The 18,690-nt window shown below is 43.6% G+C and overlaps 1 protein-coding gene across 1 annotated transcript in view; it reads right to left on the reverse strand.

Moving 5' to 3' along the window:
- Nucleotides 1-18,690, reverse strand: part of LOC137562604 (venom factor-like) — a 278,606-nt gene that overhangs the window by 66,047 nt on the left and 193,869 nt on the right. The window contains exons 32-34 of the mRNA XM_068274108.1: nucleotides 17,986-18,076; nucleotides 10,467-10,518; nucleotides 8,074-8,161 (exon numbers count right to left, since the gene is read on the reverse strand). Coding sequence (XP_068130209.1) covers nucleotides 8,074-8,161; nucleotides 10,467-10,518; nucleotides 17,986-18,076 — 231 coding nt within the window. The remainder of the gene's footprint in view (nucleotides 1-8,073; nucleotides 8,162-10,466; nucleotides 10,519-17,985; nucleotides 18,077-18,690) is intronic.

Genomic DNA, 18,690 nt, shown 5'->3' on the forward strand with positions numbered 1-18,690 from the left:
CAGAAACAGGGAGGAGGAGTGGTAGATAATGAGAAAATGGATGACAGGATGAGAATTGTAAATCTGACAGATTATGCCTTGAGTGAGGCTGAGATTTCAGTATTATCAAAAGGGTTTTCTTTTGTACCAACGGCGAACTTTGACCTCTTTGAGACAATAAAGGATGTTAATTTGTTTGGACGAAAGTTAGCAGTGTACAAATATATGAATTCAGAAGTTATGAAATCAAAAATGGAAATGGCACAGGAAATACGGAATTTGGAAATTTTAAACGATCTCTTAAATGAGAATGAAACGGGAGAAATCAATGTAGGGGTACCTGAAAGTGGTTTGACAGCAAAAAGCAGATTCTGTCCAGCAATTGCCTCATATCCTCCAATCCAAATATTTCTGGAAACTGTGGAAAAAGATCTGGAGTATTTAAGTAGAACTAAGAGAATTGATAAAAGACATAATTTGAGCGAGGATGAACAGAATGCTTTAACAGGTCTAAGGAGTAATGAGGACTTGATCCTTAAAAAATCAGATAAAGGAGGGAATATTGTATTGATGAAAAAAGAACAATACATTGATATGTGTATGGAAATTTTAGATAATAAAGAGAATTATGGTAGATTGGAAAATAATCCAACTCCAATCTTCTATAAAGAACTTGAGGCCCTCCTTAATATAGCTGTTGGAAAAAATGTTCTAAGTAAACAAGATCTGACGTATATGCTAGTAAAATATCCTACAATATCCACCTTTTATTCACTCCCTAAGATACACAAAAAGTTGGAAAAACCGCCGGGACGACCAATAATCTCCGGTAATGGCTGTCTGACAGAGAAGATTAGCCAATATGTAGATCAATTCCTCAGACCATTTGTGATGAGCCTTCCCTCATATATTCGTGATACGATGGATCTACTTAATAGGATTCAGGGAATATCGATAAGTGACGACGTGTGGTTGGCTAGCCTAGACGTTGAGTCATTATACAATAACATCAAGCATGAATTAGGTATGGAAGCTGTAGATTACTTTCTTAAGACGAGAAGTATTCATTTGAGAGAACACTCCCTGTTCATCATGGACTTATTACAATTTGTTTTGACTCATAACTATTTCCTGTTTCAGAATCGATTCTATATCCAGCGGAGGGGATGTGCGATGGGGACATCATGTGCCCCATCGTACGCAAATCTCTTCCTTGGATGGTGGGAGGACACAATTGTGTTTTCGGAGGACCTGGCGTTTTATACATCGCATGTTCTTTTCTGGGGCCGTTTCTTGGATGACGTGTTCATTCTGTGGAACGGCCCCAGAGACATTTTTGTTGATTTTGTACAATTGTTAAATCGGAATCAGATTGGTATGTATTTTACGTACGAAATTGATAGACATTCTCTGAGTTTCTTAGATGTGCAGATTATGAGAACAGATCAGGGTAAGCTGGAAACTAAAATATTCCGAAAGCAAACCTCCACGAATTCCCTCTTGTCTTGGAATAGCCATCATCCTATGCCCTTGAAGAGAGGAATCCCAAAGGGGCAATATTTTAGAGCGCGGAGGAACTGCTCCAATGATCAGGCATTTGATGATGAGTGTAGAAATCTGGAGAGACGTTTTAGAAGCAGGGGCTACCCAGATTATGTGATTGATGAGGCACGGAGGAAAGCACAGGAAACAGATAGAGAGACTTTACTGATTCCAAAACAAAAGACTGTGGCGGGTTCTACTGACAACACAATGCGAATTGTGAGTACTTTCTCATTACAATCAGAAGAGATCAAGAGAATTGTGGAGCGACATTGGCCTATTCTCCAACTGGACCCGCAGTTGAAAGAAATACTCCCCAAGACCCCGAATTTCACATATCGTAGAGGAAAAAATATTGGTGATGAGTTAGTACATTCATTTTTACCCATTTCAAAAAAGAAAATAAAAAAAACCTGGCTGGATAGACCCCTGAAAGGGATGTTTAGATGTGGTCGTTGTAAGGCATGTCCTAATGTCAATATGTGCAAAAACTTTGTGGCTCCCAAAAATGAGAAAACATATGAAATCCTCGATTTTTTCAATTGTGAAACGGAGGGAGTCATATATGCAATAGAATTTTCATGCCACTTACTATACATAGGAGAGACAACACGACAGGTTAAGCAGAGAATCCTTGAACATATTGGGAATGTACGTAATCCAAAAGATACGCCAGTATCAAGACACTTTAGGGAGTTTCATGATGGAGATACTACATGCTTAAAGTACTTTGTAATACAGCAGTGGAAGATGGGACCTAGAGGAGGAAACCTTGACCTAAAATTACGTCAACTGGAGGCCAAATGGATTTATCGTCTGGGCACTTTGAGCCCAGGTGGATTGAATGAAGGCTTTACATATACTCCCTTCATCTAAAATGTTAGTAAATATAAAACAGGAAACAACAATCCCCTTGTGTATAGGCTTTGCTTTTCTCTTTTGGAAATCAAATTCAGTCATCAGAATGTTCTTGAATAGGGTCATAAATTATGGTATCGATCATATATATTTGCTAGGTTATAGGTACATATATTTACGGAAAAATTATATGTAGACATGGTTGTTTTATTACAATGATGCAGGCATATATGTCGCATATCTTTGGGATGTATAGTTCCAAAGATGTGGGTTTGAACAAGGATATTATCTCTTTGAGATGTATTCTAAGAAGAATCTTATGAATAACAATTGGATATCAGCATTGTTTTGTATATAAACAGCCTGTAATGCCTTTCGTATCGATTTAATATATGAGGAATAGCAAATTATTTATGAATAAGGTGCATGACTGGAAATTGAATAAATGATGCCATCTAAGTCATGCCCTGCAAGATTGTTTATATTGTGGATACTCCGGTGAATATAAGTAGAGGAATGACAGCTTGCGTGTCAAGCTGGCTCCCACAACTTCCTGGGGGTGTATACATCCAATCCCCTGCTCGCTAAGAATTGAAGGCCAATGATGCGGCTGAAACGGAGGTGTGTTTAGACATGTGGGGCGAGCGGCGAGCGTCATCATGACGCGGCGGGGAGGAGTGAATGGTAAACTCCCCCTTACGCCGGCGTCTACTGAATAGACATCAGCCCTGAACGGGTATCTATAGCAACGCTGCGTCACATGCAGCGATTGGAGGAAGGGGATGTGGGAGGGGCGAAAGGAGAGGAATCCACCAATAGGAAGTCTCTAATGACTTCCTATGGACAGGGTACGACGAGTGGCGTTTTTCTACTTAAATTACAAGCGGCAGAGCGGTTCACAGAGGGGTGAATAGGGGACCTATGAAGGATGTCCCCCCTGTTTTTTGGAGGTAATAGGCCTTATTTTAAAGTGCTTTTGAAATACAATGGAAAGTAATAGGCCAGCCAATGGCCATGCACAGACAGTGACTGAAAGGGAACTTGACCAATAAGGATGCTGAGGAAACAGATGGGATAGGTCTTGATGAGTACCGCCTCCCCAATAGAGTATATAAGGAGCTCAGAAAGTCACTCAGTTTGATGCTGTCAGAGCAAGAGAGCACATTGCTCTCATTTGTTGTTTTTCATACTACATGTATATATAATGCTTTAGCTTTCTTTTGATGCACTAGCAGCCTTTACACTTTAGCACTTTTCCCTGACGACGACTCCAATTAGGGGGTTGAAACATGTTGGATTGGTGGAGGGTTTTAATTCATATGTAGCAAGTTAATAGCAATCAGTCAGAGTATAGGATTGAGCATTGCAATAGAACCCCTTTGTGGATATATATGCTCTTTATGGTACTATAAATCCTACTCTGTTATGGACGTGTAATTAAAAATAAAAACAACAAAAAACAAAAATAAGTGATTTTATATGAATTAATAAAAGTTATATTTTAATATACTTCTTAAAAAGGATCAATTATGTGTATTTTTTAGTCCTGGGGCAGGCAGTCACACAGCGTGCAGACAGAGATGCTGTGTGTGGGGACTGACTTAGTCTTCGGACAGGCCTGACCGTGCTCTGCAGACCAGGCATCCATGATCAGATGGACACTTGACCCAACGCTGTGTGCCAGAGATGACATCACTTGCCTTTCAACATCATGGTACAGTTTGGGTATCGCCTTTTTGGAGAAATAATTGCGTGATGGTATCTTACACTGTGGTGTGTGGCTTTGCTTTTGTGTGCTGCTTTTCCTCAGGTGGTCATCCCCTTGCAGTTTGTGCTTTGTAATCATGTGCCTTCGTAAGGTCGTTGTCCCTACGCGAGTCTTGGTCTTTCCACTGCTCAATTCGGTGGCAGAGCGTACAGATGGCATTGCTCTCATCTGAGGCAGACACACACAAAAAATTGCCACACCACTGAGCCCTGGGATGATGGCACTTTGGTGATGGCTGCTGACGGAGTGTTAAGTGGGGTGCCAGAATCAGAGCAGGAGGAGGAAGATATGTCACGCTTACGTGCGGAAGCTGAGGAAGATAAGGTGTTCTGTGTTAAATAGTTAACTACATCCTGACAATACTGGGGGTTGCAGGCACGTGCCTTCTTCTGAACACTGTACTTTGGTCGAGGGCCGCATGAAATCACAACAGCGCGAACTTGAACAGACCTGCCAGGTGGCCTGCCTCTGGCTCTGCCTCTTGTTTTATCCATATTGGGGGGATGAAGTGAAAGGTATGCACTGACTTGTCTAATACAATGTGCGGTTACACAGGTGCAGTGAACAGGTTGCAGTGACTGCTGGTACAACAGTGTGCGGTTACACAGGTGCAGTTAACAGGTATGCACGGACTGGTATATAAAACAGTGTGCGGTCATACAGGTGCAGTGAACAGGTATGCAGTGACTGGTATCAATAAATTTGTGCAGCTGTCACACACACGGGTGCCGTGAACAGGTGCAGTGACTGGTATATACCACTGCCTGCTTCTGTCACGCAGCTGCAGTAAACATGAACAGGTATGCAGTGATTGGTATTATAAATGTGCAGCTGCCTGTCACACACATGCAGTGAAAAGGTAGGCACTGAATGTGCTGGGCCTGGCAGTGGCACAGTAGGAATCAGCAAGGGGCCAGCTGCAACTGACTGACAGGGCTGTATATGCAAGTGTCAGTGAGACACACACACACACACAGAATAGATCACAAGAACAACAAAAGAGCTGTTGAGGGGTGCTTTTTAGCAATAAGTATCAGCAAGGAGCAAGCTAACAAGCCTAACAAGAGCCTAACTAAGCTTTCCCTATGTCTCTGCAGCAACTCTCCCTTCTCTAATTACTGCAGCCACACGAGTGAGTGAAATGGCCGACACTGCCTGCCTTTTATAAAGGAAGGGGAGGCTCCAGGAGGGAGTGTAGCCTGATTGGCTGTCCTGTGTCTGCTGACTGTGATGTAGAGGGTCAAAGTTGAGCCTAATGATGTAGTATAGGGGGCGGGTCGAACTCACATATAGTTCGCGGTTCACCACCAAAGTTCGCGTGTTCGCGTTCAAATGCAAACCATTTGGGCCATCTCTACTGTGTAAAACTTTTAACATTTTTCTTTTTCACATAAGTAGTGGAAAATATCTACTGACTGTGCTCAAGGGACTTGAAACTAAAAATCCTAAGTGAAAAAGCAAACTTTCTAAGTAAAATTGTAGCATATTTTGAGCATATATTCCCAAATTCACTCTAATCATAAGTAATCTTATGCAAAAAAATAAATAATAATAATACATACATATATACAAGTGTTAGACAAAATAATGGAGCAAACTCAGAATCAATCAAAATTATGTGCAAAATAATGGAATTTTTGGGGATTTGGAATTTGCTGATTTTAACCATCCCCTTTTGAAGCAAACCTGAAGTGAAAATTGACTTATGAGATAATGAATTGTATGTGTAGTACAGCTAAGAAAGAGAACATTAGTAGAAAAAATATGAGTCTCATATTGTTTCCAGTATAGGTAGAGTTAAGAAACTTCAGTTATCTATGCAAAAGCGCTTCTCTGAGCTCTTCCACCCAGTCCTGGTTTCTGAAGCTCTTAACCAGGAAACAGTGAGAGACAGGTTGAGATAAGGTTTTACTGCAGGAAAGTTCAAATGGTCATTAGCTCTGCTCTGTTTTATAGTTTAAAATACAGAGTGTAGATTATAAACTGCAAATATGACAGAATTATGCAATGCTGTAATAATAATAAATAAAAGCTATACAACTGAAAATAAAAATAAGAGATTATTTTCTTTGCCACTAATGTTCTATTAGTTATCTGTACTACACATACAATTTATTATATCATAATTATTATTATTTTTTTCAATTCAGGTTTACTTTAAGCAAGGACATGATAGGCACTGTTGTCTCCAACACGTGTTTGAGGCCATTATTTTTATCGCTGTATGGATAGTGAAAACCTAAAACTTGAAAACCTAAAAACTTAAAAACCTAAAAAGATCCTGGCTCATTTGGCATTTCCTACTAATGGAATTCAGTTGCAATCTGATGATTGGATATCTAATGGTACAAGTGTCATGATTCACAAAGCTTTTTCACCTGTTTTTACCTTATCTGTGTTACATTTTTAAGTTTCTAAAGAGCAAAAATTCAGTATAATTAAGGTGTGAAAAGTAATATTGAAATTAAGTTAATGAGTGTAATGCCTGGCAGATCTCCTGCTCCCTTTCAGTCGCTATGCCCCAATCTATTACCGTGGCTCTGAGCCCGGCCCATGTCTTTACCTATAGACAAGCCCCCTCTTGAACAGGACACTGAATATGTCTCCTGACTTTGGTTACCCCCAGGTCTTAACGTGCAAGGTATAGCAACTGAGGCAGTGAACCACCAGACCAAACAAGACTATGCAGCTGGGTGATATTAGGTAGTAGAGCAGAATGCTTTTGTGGAGGATGTTACACAGATCACCCCAGGAGCTATGGACAAGGGAGCAAGATTGCTCAGAGCGAACAAAGCTCTGAGCTTGTGATAACCGTCACAAATAAACAAGACACAATGGTTGCTCAGGGCGACCGCAGCCCTGAGCTTCTGATGTCCAACACACTGAGTAACAAAGACAGACAACAGAGAGACAGACTATATGCTTGCCAATCTAATCGATGCCCCAGCGTTAGCAATCATCCACACTGACAAGAACAAGACCAACAGGTAGGAGCATAACTAATAGCAACTGCTGCTACAGTCATGTCCACAGAAACAAAACAAGCAGGAATACTACCAGTCACCAATATGGTGAAGGCAGTCTCCAAACTATCAGGATGGGTAAGACTTCACTGTACCCCCACGGGTGCAGTGAACGTCCAGGCAGGCAAGGCAAGAATGCAATACAATAAACACACTTTCACACCATGAACTCAGCAATCAACTATGGCTAAGCTGAATGCTATGTCGGGCGAGGACTGAGATGAGAGGCAGGTTTTTCTATGGACATCAGCCAATGAGAGCAGACATGCAAACTCCCACACAGCTGAATGGTAATCATGCAATCCTGTGTTAGACTGATTGAAGGCTGCAAACTGCCTGTGAATGGAAAGGATTCTAATTACAAATGCATGCCAGATTATGCAACTACATGCGTGTAAGAAATCCATAGCTGTCTGGCTGCAGTTCAACTGCAGCAAGCCATAGGTGGGTTCATGACAACATCCTGAGCTACTCTGAACTGCAGAGTGATTGCAATTAGCAATGAGACTCATTGCAAATGCAATCAAACCCAAGCAACCAAACGCAGGCAAAGAAATCAAAACTGTTTGGTTGCAACTCTGCTGCAACGGACAGGAGGGATCCATATAATGAGGAACAATTTCTTTGAGTGATTATTTAGCTTGTAAATGTGCTGAAAGGTTATTTTTAGATGATAAATAAGAAAGTTATGAGAAGTTTTATGAATAGAGCCCATTGTGATAGGAAAGCAGGTAAACCACTCATATCAGGGAGCTATTGATCATTTACTTGACAAACATTGTATGGCACAATTTAATTACAATAATTTAGTGTAATAAGAATTATTCATTTTGATTAACTGACCAAAAGCTTCCAGTGTGCCACTGATATCGGATAATTTGACTTCCTGGTCAAAGGCCTTACCTTGTTCAGGTCATTAGTGTCGGCTCCAAAGCCAGTCATCATCGATACCATAACCAAGGCCATGCCAGAGTCTTGAGATTTTAGATGTCTGCAAAGCAAAGAACACGGACGCAACTGACTTAACTGTATGTTTCAATAACTTTAATTTATATGTAATTTGAATAGCTACAAAATGAATAAAGTTGGCGATTTTTACAAAATTAATTTACAAATTACTGTAGTAAATGTTTCTCCACTGAAAAATCTTACCTCAACCTAATTTACTTTTTTAAATTTATCGGAGATGCCAGCATCTTTACTGCTGGCAAGGATAATCCCAATGGAATGATTTTTTATTTCTTCTTTGTGATATGAGCATGATGATCTTCCACAGTGCTCTAGGGGGGAAGGTTGCATGACAGCATAGCCTAGGCTAAAGGTGGGCATAAACTTATAGATTTGCAGCAGATTCGACCATCAGATAGATTTCTGTCAGATGCCTGTCAAGTATGAACAGATTTCCAGCAGATTTCAGAATGAAACCTATCAGAAATCTATTGAAAATCGATCTAGATGCATTATTGCACCATTAGATCTAATTCAACTCTATGGGCCATCGATGTGCTGCCTGCAACAGATCGACCTAGATCCTCCATCCTGTGAGATAGAGCAAATCAATTGAAATCAGTTTGAAAGAATCGATTTCTGATCGATCAAGCGATTCTATTGAATCCATTGAGCGATCAATGGCTGAAATCAACCAGCGTATGGGCCCCTATAAGTATGACTAGGAGGCTAGGGTTAGATAGCAATATTCAGTAATGAATAGATAAGAGGAGTGTCTCTGACGCTGAAACCAGGATAGTTAAGTTAATATTGGGTACTTTTTTTAATTCACTAGGTTATGGCTCGGCATTGCCTTGTACTTGGCTGGTGTGGGCTCCGCCCAATTTTTCTAACCCTAAGTGGTCCGAGCTTTGGCAGACTTATTTCTGAAAAACAAAAACCACCACGGTCACTTTTTGAGCAATCACCTGCATAATGAATTACAGCCATGAGCTATTCGTGAGCAAGTAGGGGTTGAGCTGAATTTAGATTTGCCTCCTAATGCAGCCTTAGGGCTGGTGCACACCGAGAGCACTTCTGAGTGCTTTTTAAAACGCTAGCACTTTGAAAAGTGCTTGGCTAATGTATTTGTTTGGGATGGATCACACCAGAGCGATGTGATGTTTTCCCACATGCAGCATTTCAGCATTTCTGAGGCAATTCAGCCTCAATGTTAAGTATAGGAAAGTGGAAAGTGGCTCTAAAAAGCTCTATATTAGAGTGATTTTCCAAGTGTATTGTCAGAATTTTTCAGACCTCTATCTGGATGCCCCCCACCCCACGACTCATACGTCTTAAACAGAAAGAGATTCGTTTTTTTTTTTTCATCCAGATCCTCTATGCCAAAGCTTAAAGTGTACCAGAGCTGACTTAAAGTAAACATTTTATACATACCTGGGGCTTCCTCCGGCCCCATGGCCACGGATCACTCCCACGCCGCCATTCTCAGTCTTCTCCCTTCTTCGGTATCGGGTCCCGTCACCTCAGCCAGTTGCGGCCAGTCTGCGCAAGAGAAGTGCGCCCTCTACATATCTCTGCTGGAGGGATTTGTAGATAGCGCACTTCACTTGCATCAGACTGGCTGAAGTGATGGGACCAGGTACCAAAAAGGGTGAAGACTGAGAACAGCGATGAGGGAGCGATCTGTGTGCATGGGGCTGGAGGAAGCCCCAGGTATGTATAAAACGTTAACTTTATGTCAGCTATGGTTTCCTTTAAGGCCTTGCTGGCTTCTTCTAATGGCAGCAGCAGAGCCATCAGTACTGAAAAAGGCATATCAATTAAAGCATTTCCATATGCATAGGTGCACTTTTTTATTTTTTTAAGGTTCCAGACTAGCTAAATTCCATTTTTATTGGGCAGCGGCAGTAGATTTGGATTTGAGTACCAGATTGTAACAGAATAGACCATTTTAATAGGTAAATAGAAGACAGATTAACTATTTATTTACAAAACAGAAAAGATGCTGCATGCTGAAAAGAACCTATAAAGTATTTCAACCCCATATGGAGGGCTACACTTTTCTATTCAGCTAAATTATGCCTTTTGATAGCTGAGCAACAGGTCTCTGATTACAGCAGAGCCGAGAGGGGGATGAAAACTGCTTTGCTATTTCAATACTGAGGGACTCACTGCTCTGACAAAAATACAATAGTTTGTCAGCTGAGAGAAAACATACACACATATACTCTAGTTACTGTGATTGTTAGTCAGGGTGTTGGACAGAATGCTGTTGGGCAAGGGGTGGTTGGTGGCATCAGGCCTAGGGCCCTACAGAGTACAATTCCAGCCCTGACAATATGACTCACCTGAAGCAAATGTTGAGGGAAACTGTACCATAGGTCCCTTCTGGTCTTTTGGCTAAAATAAGTGAATAAAATGTCAAACACTTTTTAATATATTTTTCAATCTAAGAATAAATCTAAGAATAAATAAAGAGAAATAAGTAACAAGGTATTGTTCTCACAGCCTACACTAGGCAATTGATTGGCTAACCAAATCAAATGAAACTTTAGTAAAAAATACAGCCTAAGTTAAACGATTTCAGTCAAATGGTTGATCTTAAGTTGATTGGGAGTGGCAGTAACTTATTGATTGCTTGTTGAGGAGCAGCGGGGGATCAAAGAAGACACAACTTTCTTCTGCACTCACTGGAAAGAGCATACACAAGAATGCCAGCCAGACTGACTGCTCACTGCACACAGCTCTGGCAGGAGAACTATACCGCTAGTGATGAGCAGAAATTACACCTATGCGTAGTTACACATCATAATTGGCTTGTACCCACTATTCTTCTTAACATATGTAGCAATTTTGGTGACAATAGCATGTATGGGAGTTTTGCTATTCACCCTCAAATCCGGCACAAAATTACGTGGAAATTACTCAAAAATTCATGCAAAATGATGTATGAATATATAAAATCAATTGAATTAACAATATGTAATTATGTGTCGGCGTAACTGCAAAAATTTACAAAACAATTTGCGTAATCGTAATTAGGTGATTATGACCATCACTGTATACCACTAGCATTGAGTGGCTCTGAAAATAAAACCTGCTAGTGAGATGTTCGGAGTTGGTAGGTGATTAAAGATACTGTGAGTGACAGCTACATAGGAAGTAAAAAAGTTATAGTGCATTGACTCCAGGACAAGTGTACATCTCATATTTACTGTATGCATACATAAGAATTTAAAAGTTTACAGAGCTCCTGACAGGGGCGTAACAATAGACCCGTGGGGGAAAACGTTTGAGAGCCTGACAAGCAACTAGTGTTGGGCGAACATCTAGATGTTCGGGTTCGGGCCGAACAGGCTGAACATGGCCGCGATGTTCGGGTGTTCGACCCGAACTCCGAACATAATAGAAGTCAATGGGGACCCGAACTTTTGTGCTTTGTAAAGCCTCCTTACATGCTACATACCCCAAATTTACAGGGTATGTGCACCTTGGGAGTGGGTACAAGAGAAATTTTTTTTTAGCAAAAAGAGCTTATAGTTTTTGAGAAAATCGATTTTAAAGTTTCAAAGGGAAAACTGTCTTTTAAATGCGGGAAATGTCTGTTTTCTTTGCACAGGTAACATGCTTTTTGTCGGCATGCAGTCATAAATGTAATACATATAAGAGGTTCCAGGAAAAGGGACCGGTAACGCTAACCCAGCAGCAGCAGACGTGATGGAACAGGAGGAGGCGCAGGAGGAGAAGGCCACGCTTTGTGAGACACAACAACCCAGGCCTTGCATGAGGACAAAAAGCGTGCGGATAGCATGCTTTGTACCGCCATGCAGTCATAAATGTAATAAAGATAAGAGGTTCCATAAACAGGGACCGGCAACGCTAACCCAGCAGCAGCAGCAGCAGCAGCAGCAGCACACGTGATGGAACAGGAGGAGGCGCAGGAGGAGAAGGGGAGAAGGCCACGCTTTGTGAGACACAACAACCCAGGCCTTGCATGAGGACAAAAAGCGTGCGGATATAGCAGCAATGCTTTTTGCCGCCATGCAGTCATAAATGTAATACAGATGAGAGGTTCAATAAACAGGGACCGGAAACGCTAAACCATCCCAGATGTTCATCGGTCATGTTACTTGGTTGCAGGGCTGGCCTTAGGTTTCACAGCGCCCTGAGTGAAACCTGATTTTGGTGCCCCCCCCCCCCCCCCGTTTCAGCCTCTTTGCACGTGCGGTTGCACGTACACACACACTTTGGGATGTCCCCAACCTATCTGCCCCACATCCCTTCCACTGGGCAATCCACCACAAACAATGCTGGGAATACACGGTTTGTTTTTTGAGCCATTTAGATGGCTTGATAGATAATTTCCGACATGTCCGATTACCCGCTCGATCGTATCGCTGCTTGATTTGTGACAGCAGTGAATAGAAAAGATAAGAAAAACGAGCGGAAGATAAGAGAATCGACTGCAGAATCAAGCGGCGAAACGATCGAGTGGCAAAAACGAGCCGTGTATGCCCAGCATAATGCAGGCAACTTTAGCCACAAAACAGAAAACAGGCAGACAGCAGATCCATGCACGTATGCGCACACACACTACACACCCAAACTATACACACACGCACACAATCGCTACACATGGCCACACGCTACACGCACACAATCTATATACACGGCCACACGCTACACACGCACACAATCTATATACACGCACACAATCGCTACACACGCACACAATCTATATACATGGCCACACGCTACACGCACACAATCTATATACACGGCCACACGCTACACACGCACACAATCTATATACACGCACACAATCGCTACACACGCACACAATCGCTACACATGGCCACACGCTACACGCACACAATCTATATACACGGCCACACGCTACACACGCACACAATCTATATACATGCTACACACGCACACAATCTATATACATGGCCACACGCTACACGCACACAATCTATATACACGGCCACACGCTACACACGCTACACACGCACACAATCTATATACACGGCCACACGCTACAGTCTATATACACAGCTACACACAGTCTATATACACAGCTACACACACACTACACTATATACACAGCTACACACACTACATTGCAGCAGCGGCAGACAGGATAAGACAGACCCTGTTTGTAGGAGCTTGCTCCAGAAAGAAAATGACACAAATTCTAACAGTCCATAAGGGGATTACCTCGCTCCTCTAGCCATCCAGCTTGAGGGGGCGGGGAGGGGGGCTGATGAGGAAGTCCAAGCAGGAGGTTGGAGGAGTATGTCTCCTCCAGGTCCTAGTGCCGCTGCTGCACCAGACAACAGCCTGCTCTGCTCGCAAACAGTTTGTGCGCTACTCGTCCGCCTGCTTGTTATTGCCAGAGGCAGGAGCGCCCCCCTGGAAGCCGGCGGCCTGAGCGATCGCTCCGGTCGCTCAGGTCAAAGGCCGGCCCTGCTTGGTTGGGGTCCTGGAGTGTTGCGTAGTCGTTTCCAATCCAGGATTGATTCATTTTAATTTGAGTCAGACGGTCTGCATTTTCTGTGGAGAGGCGGATACGCCGATCTGTGACGATGCCTCCGGCAGCACTGAAACAGCGTTCCGACATAACGCTGGCTGCCGGGCAAGCCAGCACCTCTATTGCGTACATTGCCAGTTCGTGCCAGGTGTCTAGCTTCATGCCCGGTTTCAGGTCCAGCGGTGCCAGCCACAAATCCGTCTGTTCCTTTATTCCCCTCCAAATTTCCTCCCCTGTGTGCTGCTTATCCCCAAGGCAGATCAGCTTCAGCAACGCTTGCTGACGCATGCCAACAGCTGTGCTGCACTGCTTCCACGATCCTACTGCTGCTGGTGCTGGGTTAGCATTTCCGGATGAGGTACAGCTTTGAGATGCGTTGGAGGAGAAGGAGTCAGAGAGGTAGGTGCTGCTGTTGTTATCCAGTGGGGGGGACGGTGGTGCAGCTGTTTGCGGCGTGGGCAACACCCGCGCCGTAGCAGGTGAGGAATCGCTGCCAGGCTCCACAAGGTTCACCCAGTGCGCGGTAAGGGAGATGTATCGACCCTGGCCGAACGCACTTGTCCAGGTGTCAGTGGTGAGGTGAACCTTGCAGGCAACGGCATTCTTCAAGCTACGGGTTATTTAGCTGACCACGTGCTCATGCAACTCAGGCACTGCAGAGCGCACAAAGTGGTAGCGGCTGGGAACCACGTAACGTGGGATGGCCACTGACATCATGCCCTTGAAGCTGTTTGTCTCCACCACTCGATATGGCAGCATTTCGCAGGCCAGAAGCTTGGCTATGCTGGCTGGCTGTTACTGCCACGGCCCGGGGGTCATTTGCTGGCAATTTCCTCTTGCGCTCAAACATCTCAGAGACAGACAACTCAACCGTAGGGCTGCACACCGAAGGGCTGTTGGTTGTTGTGTTTGATGAACACTGGGAGACCTCAAGAGCACTAGTCCGGAAAGTGACAGTGTCAGCATCGTCTGATGTTTGTGAATGTTGTGAACCACGCAATGGCTGGGCTACTGCTGCTGCTGAGGCGGGTCTGGTGGTGAGTCTGGTGAACCCAAGGGAGGCAGTGTTGCTGGTGGTACCCTGTCCTGCCGCGTTTGCCCACAGAGTGGGATGTTTGGATAGAATGTGGCGGCTCATGCTGGTGGTGGAGAGGTTGTTAATACTTTTCCCCCTGCTCAGGCGGGTCTTGCACACCTTGCAAATCGCCATGGTAACATCCTCAGTGCAGTCTTCAAAGAAAGCCCAGACTTTAACTGGCTGAGGACTCGGACCTCGTGCGTGATGTGCTGGTGCTGCTTAACCCACTGCTGGACGCTTGAGAGGTCATCCAAGTAATTATCTGGTCCTGTTCTTTTGGATCTGTGAGGGTTGTTGTCCTGGACAACATGGGCGGTATTGAGTGGGTTTTCTTGGGTGCTCCCCTGTGGCCTGTACGTGAACCGTCAGGGGAAACACCTCTTCCCTTGCCCCTCCCTCTTTCACCGGATTTCTTCCTCATTTCACTTATCCTTAAAGTACACGCTGACTGGCAGCAGTACAGTGGCAGTACAGAAATGCTATACAGTGGTGGGTGAGCGGTGTACCACTATTGTCAGCAGCGACACAGAGCACAATGCTATACAGTGGCGGGTGAGCGGTGTACTACTGTTCCCAGCAGACACAGAGTGGAAGTAAACACAATGCTATATAGTGTGGCTGAGCCGTGTACACAGAGTGGCATTAAACACAATGCTATATAGTCTGCTATATAGTCACCCCGAACAGGGTGATGTTCTGCAGAACCCGAACAGTGGCAAACACTGTTCGCCCAACACTACTGGGAGGGAACGCAGATTTTAGTACCTAAACACACGATACAACATGTTTTCCGGGGTCGGACTCTGAGGCACATACAGATGGTCCCGATCATCCTCATCATACAACTCTTCTCCTGAGTCTGACCCACCCACCACCTCTGCCACCCCAACATCCCCAGACACAGACCCCTCATCGTCCTCAACATTAACTTGGGATGCTGGCCTGAGCCAGACCTCCTCCTCCACATCAGGCCCCATCATCTCCTCAATGGCAGCCCTCATTAAACGCTCTGGCGACGGACCGATGGACACAACGTTCTCCTCCGGGGAGGGCTGCTGCTGACCACTGGCTGCTGGGGTGGATGTTATAGCTTGCGTGGGGCGTTGGCTGTTGCTGTTGTTGGGAGTGCTGCTCACAGCGGAGGTCTCTGGGGAACTCATGTTGAGCTCATATAGTGGTTGACGGTGAGTGGAGTATTACTGATCCCAGCAATATACACACTGACTGGCAGAGTACGCAATGCTATATAGTGTGGCTGAGCGGTGTACACAGAGTGGCAGTAAACACAATGCTATATAGTCTGGCTGAGCGAGCGGTGTACTACTGTTCCCAGCAGAATCAGAGTGGCAGTAAACAATGGTATATAGTCTGGCTGAGCAGTGTACACAGAGTGTCAGTAAACAATGCTATATAGTCTGGCTGAGCCGTGTACACAGAGTGTCAGTAAACAATGGTATATAGTCTGGCTGAGCGGTGTACACAGAGTGGCAGTAAACAATGGTATATAGTCTGGCTGAGCGGTGTACACAGAGTGGCAGTAAACACAATGCTATATATAGCGTGGCTGAGCGAGGTGCACAGTGGCAGTACACACAATGCTATATAGTCAGGCTAAGCCGTGTACACAGAGTGTCAGAAAACACAATGCTATATATAGCGTGGCTGAGCGAGGTACACAGTGGCAGTACACACAATGCTATATAGTCTGGCTGAGCGGTGTACACAGAGTGGCAGTAAACACAATGCTATATATAGCGTGGCTGAGCGAGGTGCACAGTGGCAGTACACACAATGCTATATAGTCAGGCTAAGCCGTGTACACAGAGTGTCAGAAAACACAATGCTATATATAGCGTGGCTGAGCGAGGTGCACAGTGGCAGTACACACAATGCTATATAGTCTGGCTAAGCCGTGTACACAGAGTGTCAGAAAACACAATGCTATATATAGCGTGGCTGAGCGAGGTACACAGTGGCAGTAAACAATGCTATATATAGTGTGGCTGAGCGAGCGGTGTACTACTATTCCCAGCAGCGACACACAATGACTGGGGGGGACCCTGGCTAGCGTGGCTGGAGAGCGAACTACCCTGCCTGCCTACCCAAAGCTAAACCCACAGACAAATGGCGGAGATATGACGTGGTTCGGGTATTTATTTACCCGAACCACGTGACCGTTCGGCCAATCAGAGCGCGTTCGGGCCCGAACCACGTGACCCGTTCGGCGAATCACAGCGCTAGCCGAACGTTCGGGGATAGTTCGGCCATGCGCTCTTAGTTCGGTCATGTGGCCGAACGGTTTGGCCGAGCACGGTCAGGTGTTCGGCCGAACTCGAACATCACCCGAACAGGGTGATGTTCTGCAGAACCCGAACAGTGGCGAACACTGTTCGCCCAACACTACAAGCAACTAAGGGCATGGAGATAAAATGTATTCTACTCTTGCACCATTGTTATATTGACTGCATGTGTCCACCACACAGATAAGAAATCATACACACTTTGGAATTTGTACACTGTCACTGCTCCCTAGGGTTCCTAACAAACATCTGTCTCACACTGCAGCAGTTCTGATGACTTCATGTACAACATTACAAAGGAGTCACAGTTGGAAAAAAAGTTGTAGACCTTCCCTCAGAAGAGACTCCTAGATTCTTATCACACACAGGCTAGTGACCTGACCTTATGGTGTCTGATTACTGGACACAGTGGAATGGGAAAGATTGATGTCTGACTGTTGCTGCCTCATTGAGAGCTTGTTGTCTCACACTGAGTCTGAGATCCCCTAATAACAGTATCAATCAGGGACATTCTGAACGTTTTACCAAAGTTACAGTGAATACTATATCTTCTGTTCAGCATGTCATTGTTGTTCCTCCATATAGCATGTGCTCTCATGTAGTAAAATAATACAGCTTTCTGTGTATGTATGTACTGGGAGCAGAGCTGCGACAAGGATTGGCTGCAAGGGGCTGGAGGAAGCCCTGGGTAAGTAGATCTGGGGGTAGCATAGATTGCCTGACATTTCCTTTAAGTCTAAGTGTTTTTCTCTGCATGGGGAAAACACATTGGTCCTTTTCCTGAGCAGAAAGCGAGGGGGTGGGCGGGAGGGCCCTTTTAAAGTTTTGCAGGCGGGGCCAGTGATGTCTAGTTACGCCCCTGGCTCCTGACTTTGAAATCATAAAATCATGGAATCTGTCAGGTATTATAACTTTCTTTGCAAAGTTACACATATCCTTTAAGGATTAATACTCACCTAAAGGCTCCTCCCTAGTTTCCACTGACAGATAAAAGCTATTACATTCTTTCTCTTTCTCTGTTTCAATGGCATAATATGTGGCAAAGGCCTGTTTTGGGAAATAACATAATTAGTAATAAGTAAAGTGCATAGCATCATATTTCACTAAACTTGTCCTCAGTTCCAGCAACAGTTAAAAGGGAACTCTACCCAGGTGTGATGGTATGGGAGAAGGTGTGTGCATGAATCAGATACACACTCACCTTCTGTCTCATGTCTTCTTTGAAAACCCCAGTGATTGATGTTACACAGCCCTTCCTGAGATACAATACACTGATCTATGAGTTTCTGTAGGCACACTTACTTTCTTACGCAGGAAGTATGGTGACCAGTCAGGGTGTATGCTGTCACATGGGTGGAATGGGTGGAGTTTTTTTTTATATATATATATATATATATATATATATATATATATATATATATATATATATATATATATACACATATATACATATATACATATATACATATATATATATATACATATATATATATACATATATATATATATATACACATATACATATACATATATATACATATACATATATATACATACATATATATATATATATATATATATATATATATATATATATATATATATATATATATATATATATATATATATATATATATATACACATATATACATATATATAT

Source organism: Hyperolius riggenbachi, chromosome 3 (genome assembly GCF_040937935.1).
Source record: "Hyperolius riggenbachi isolate aHypRig1 chromosome 3, aHypRig1.pri, whole genome shotgun sequence".
In the NCBI taxonomy this organism is placed as follows: domain Eukaryota; kingdom Metazoa; phylum Chordata; class Amphibia; order Anura; family Hyperoliidae; genus Hyperolius; species Hyperolius riggenbachi.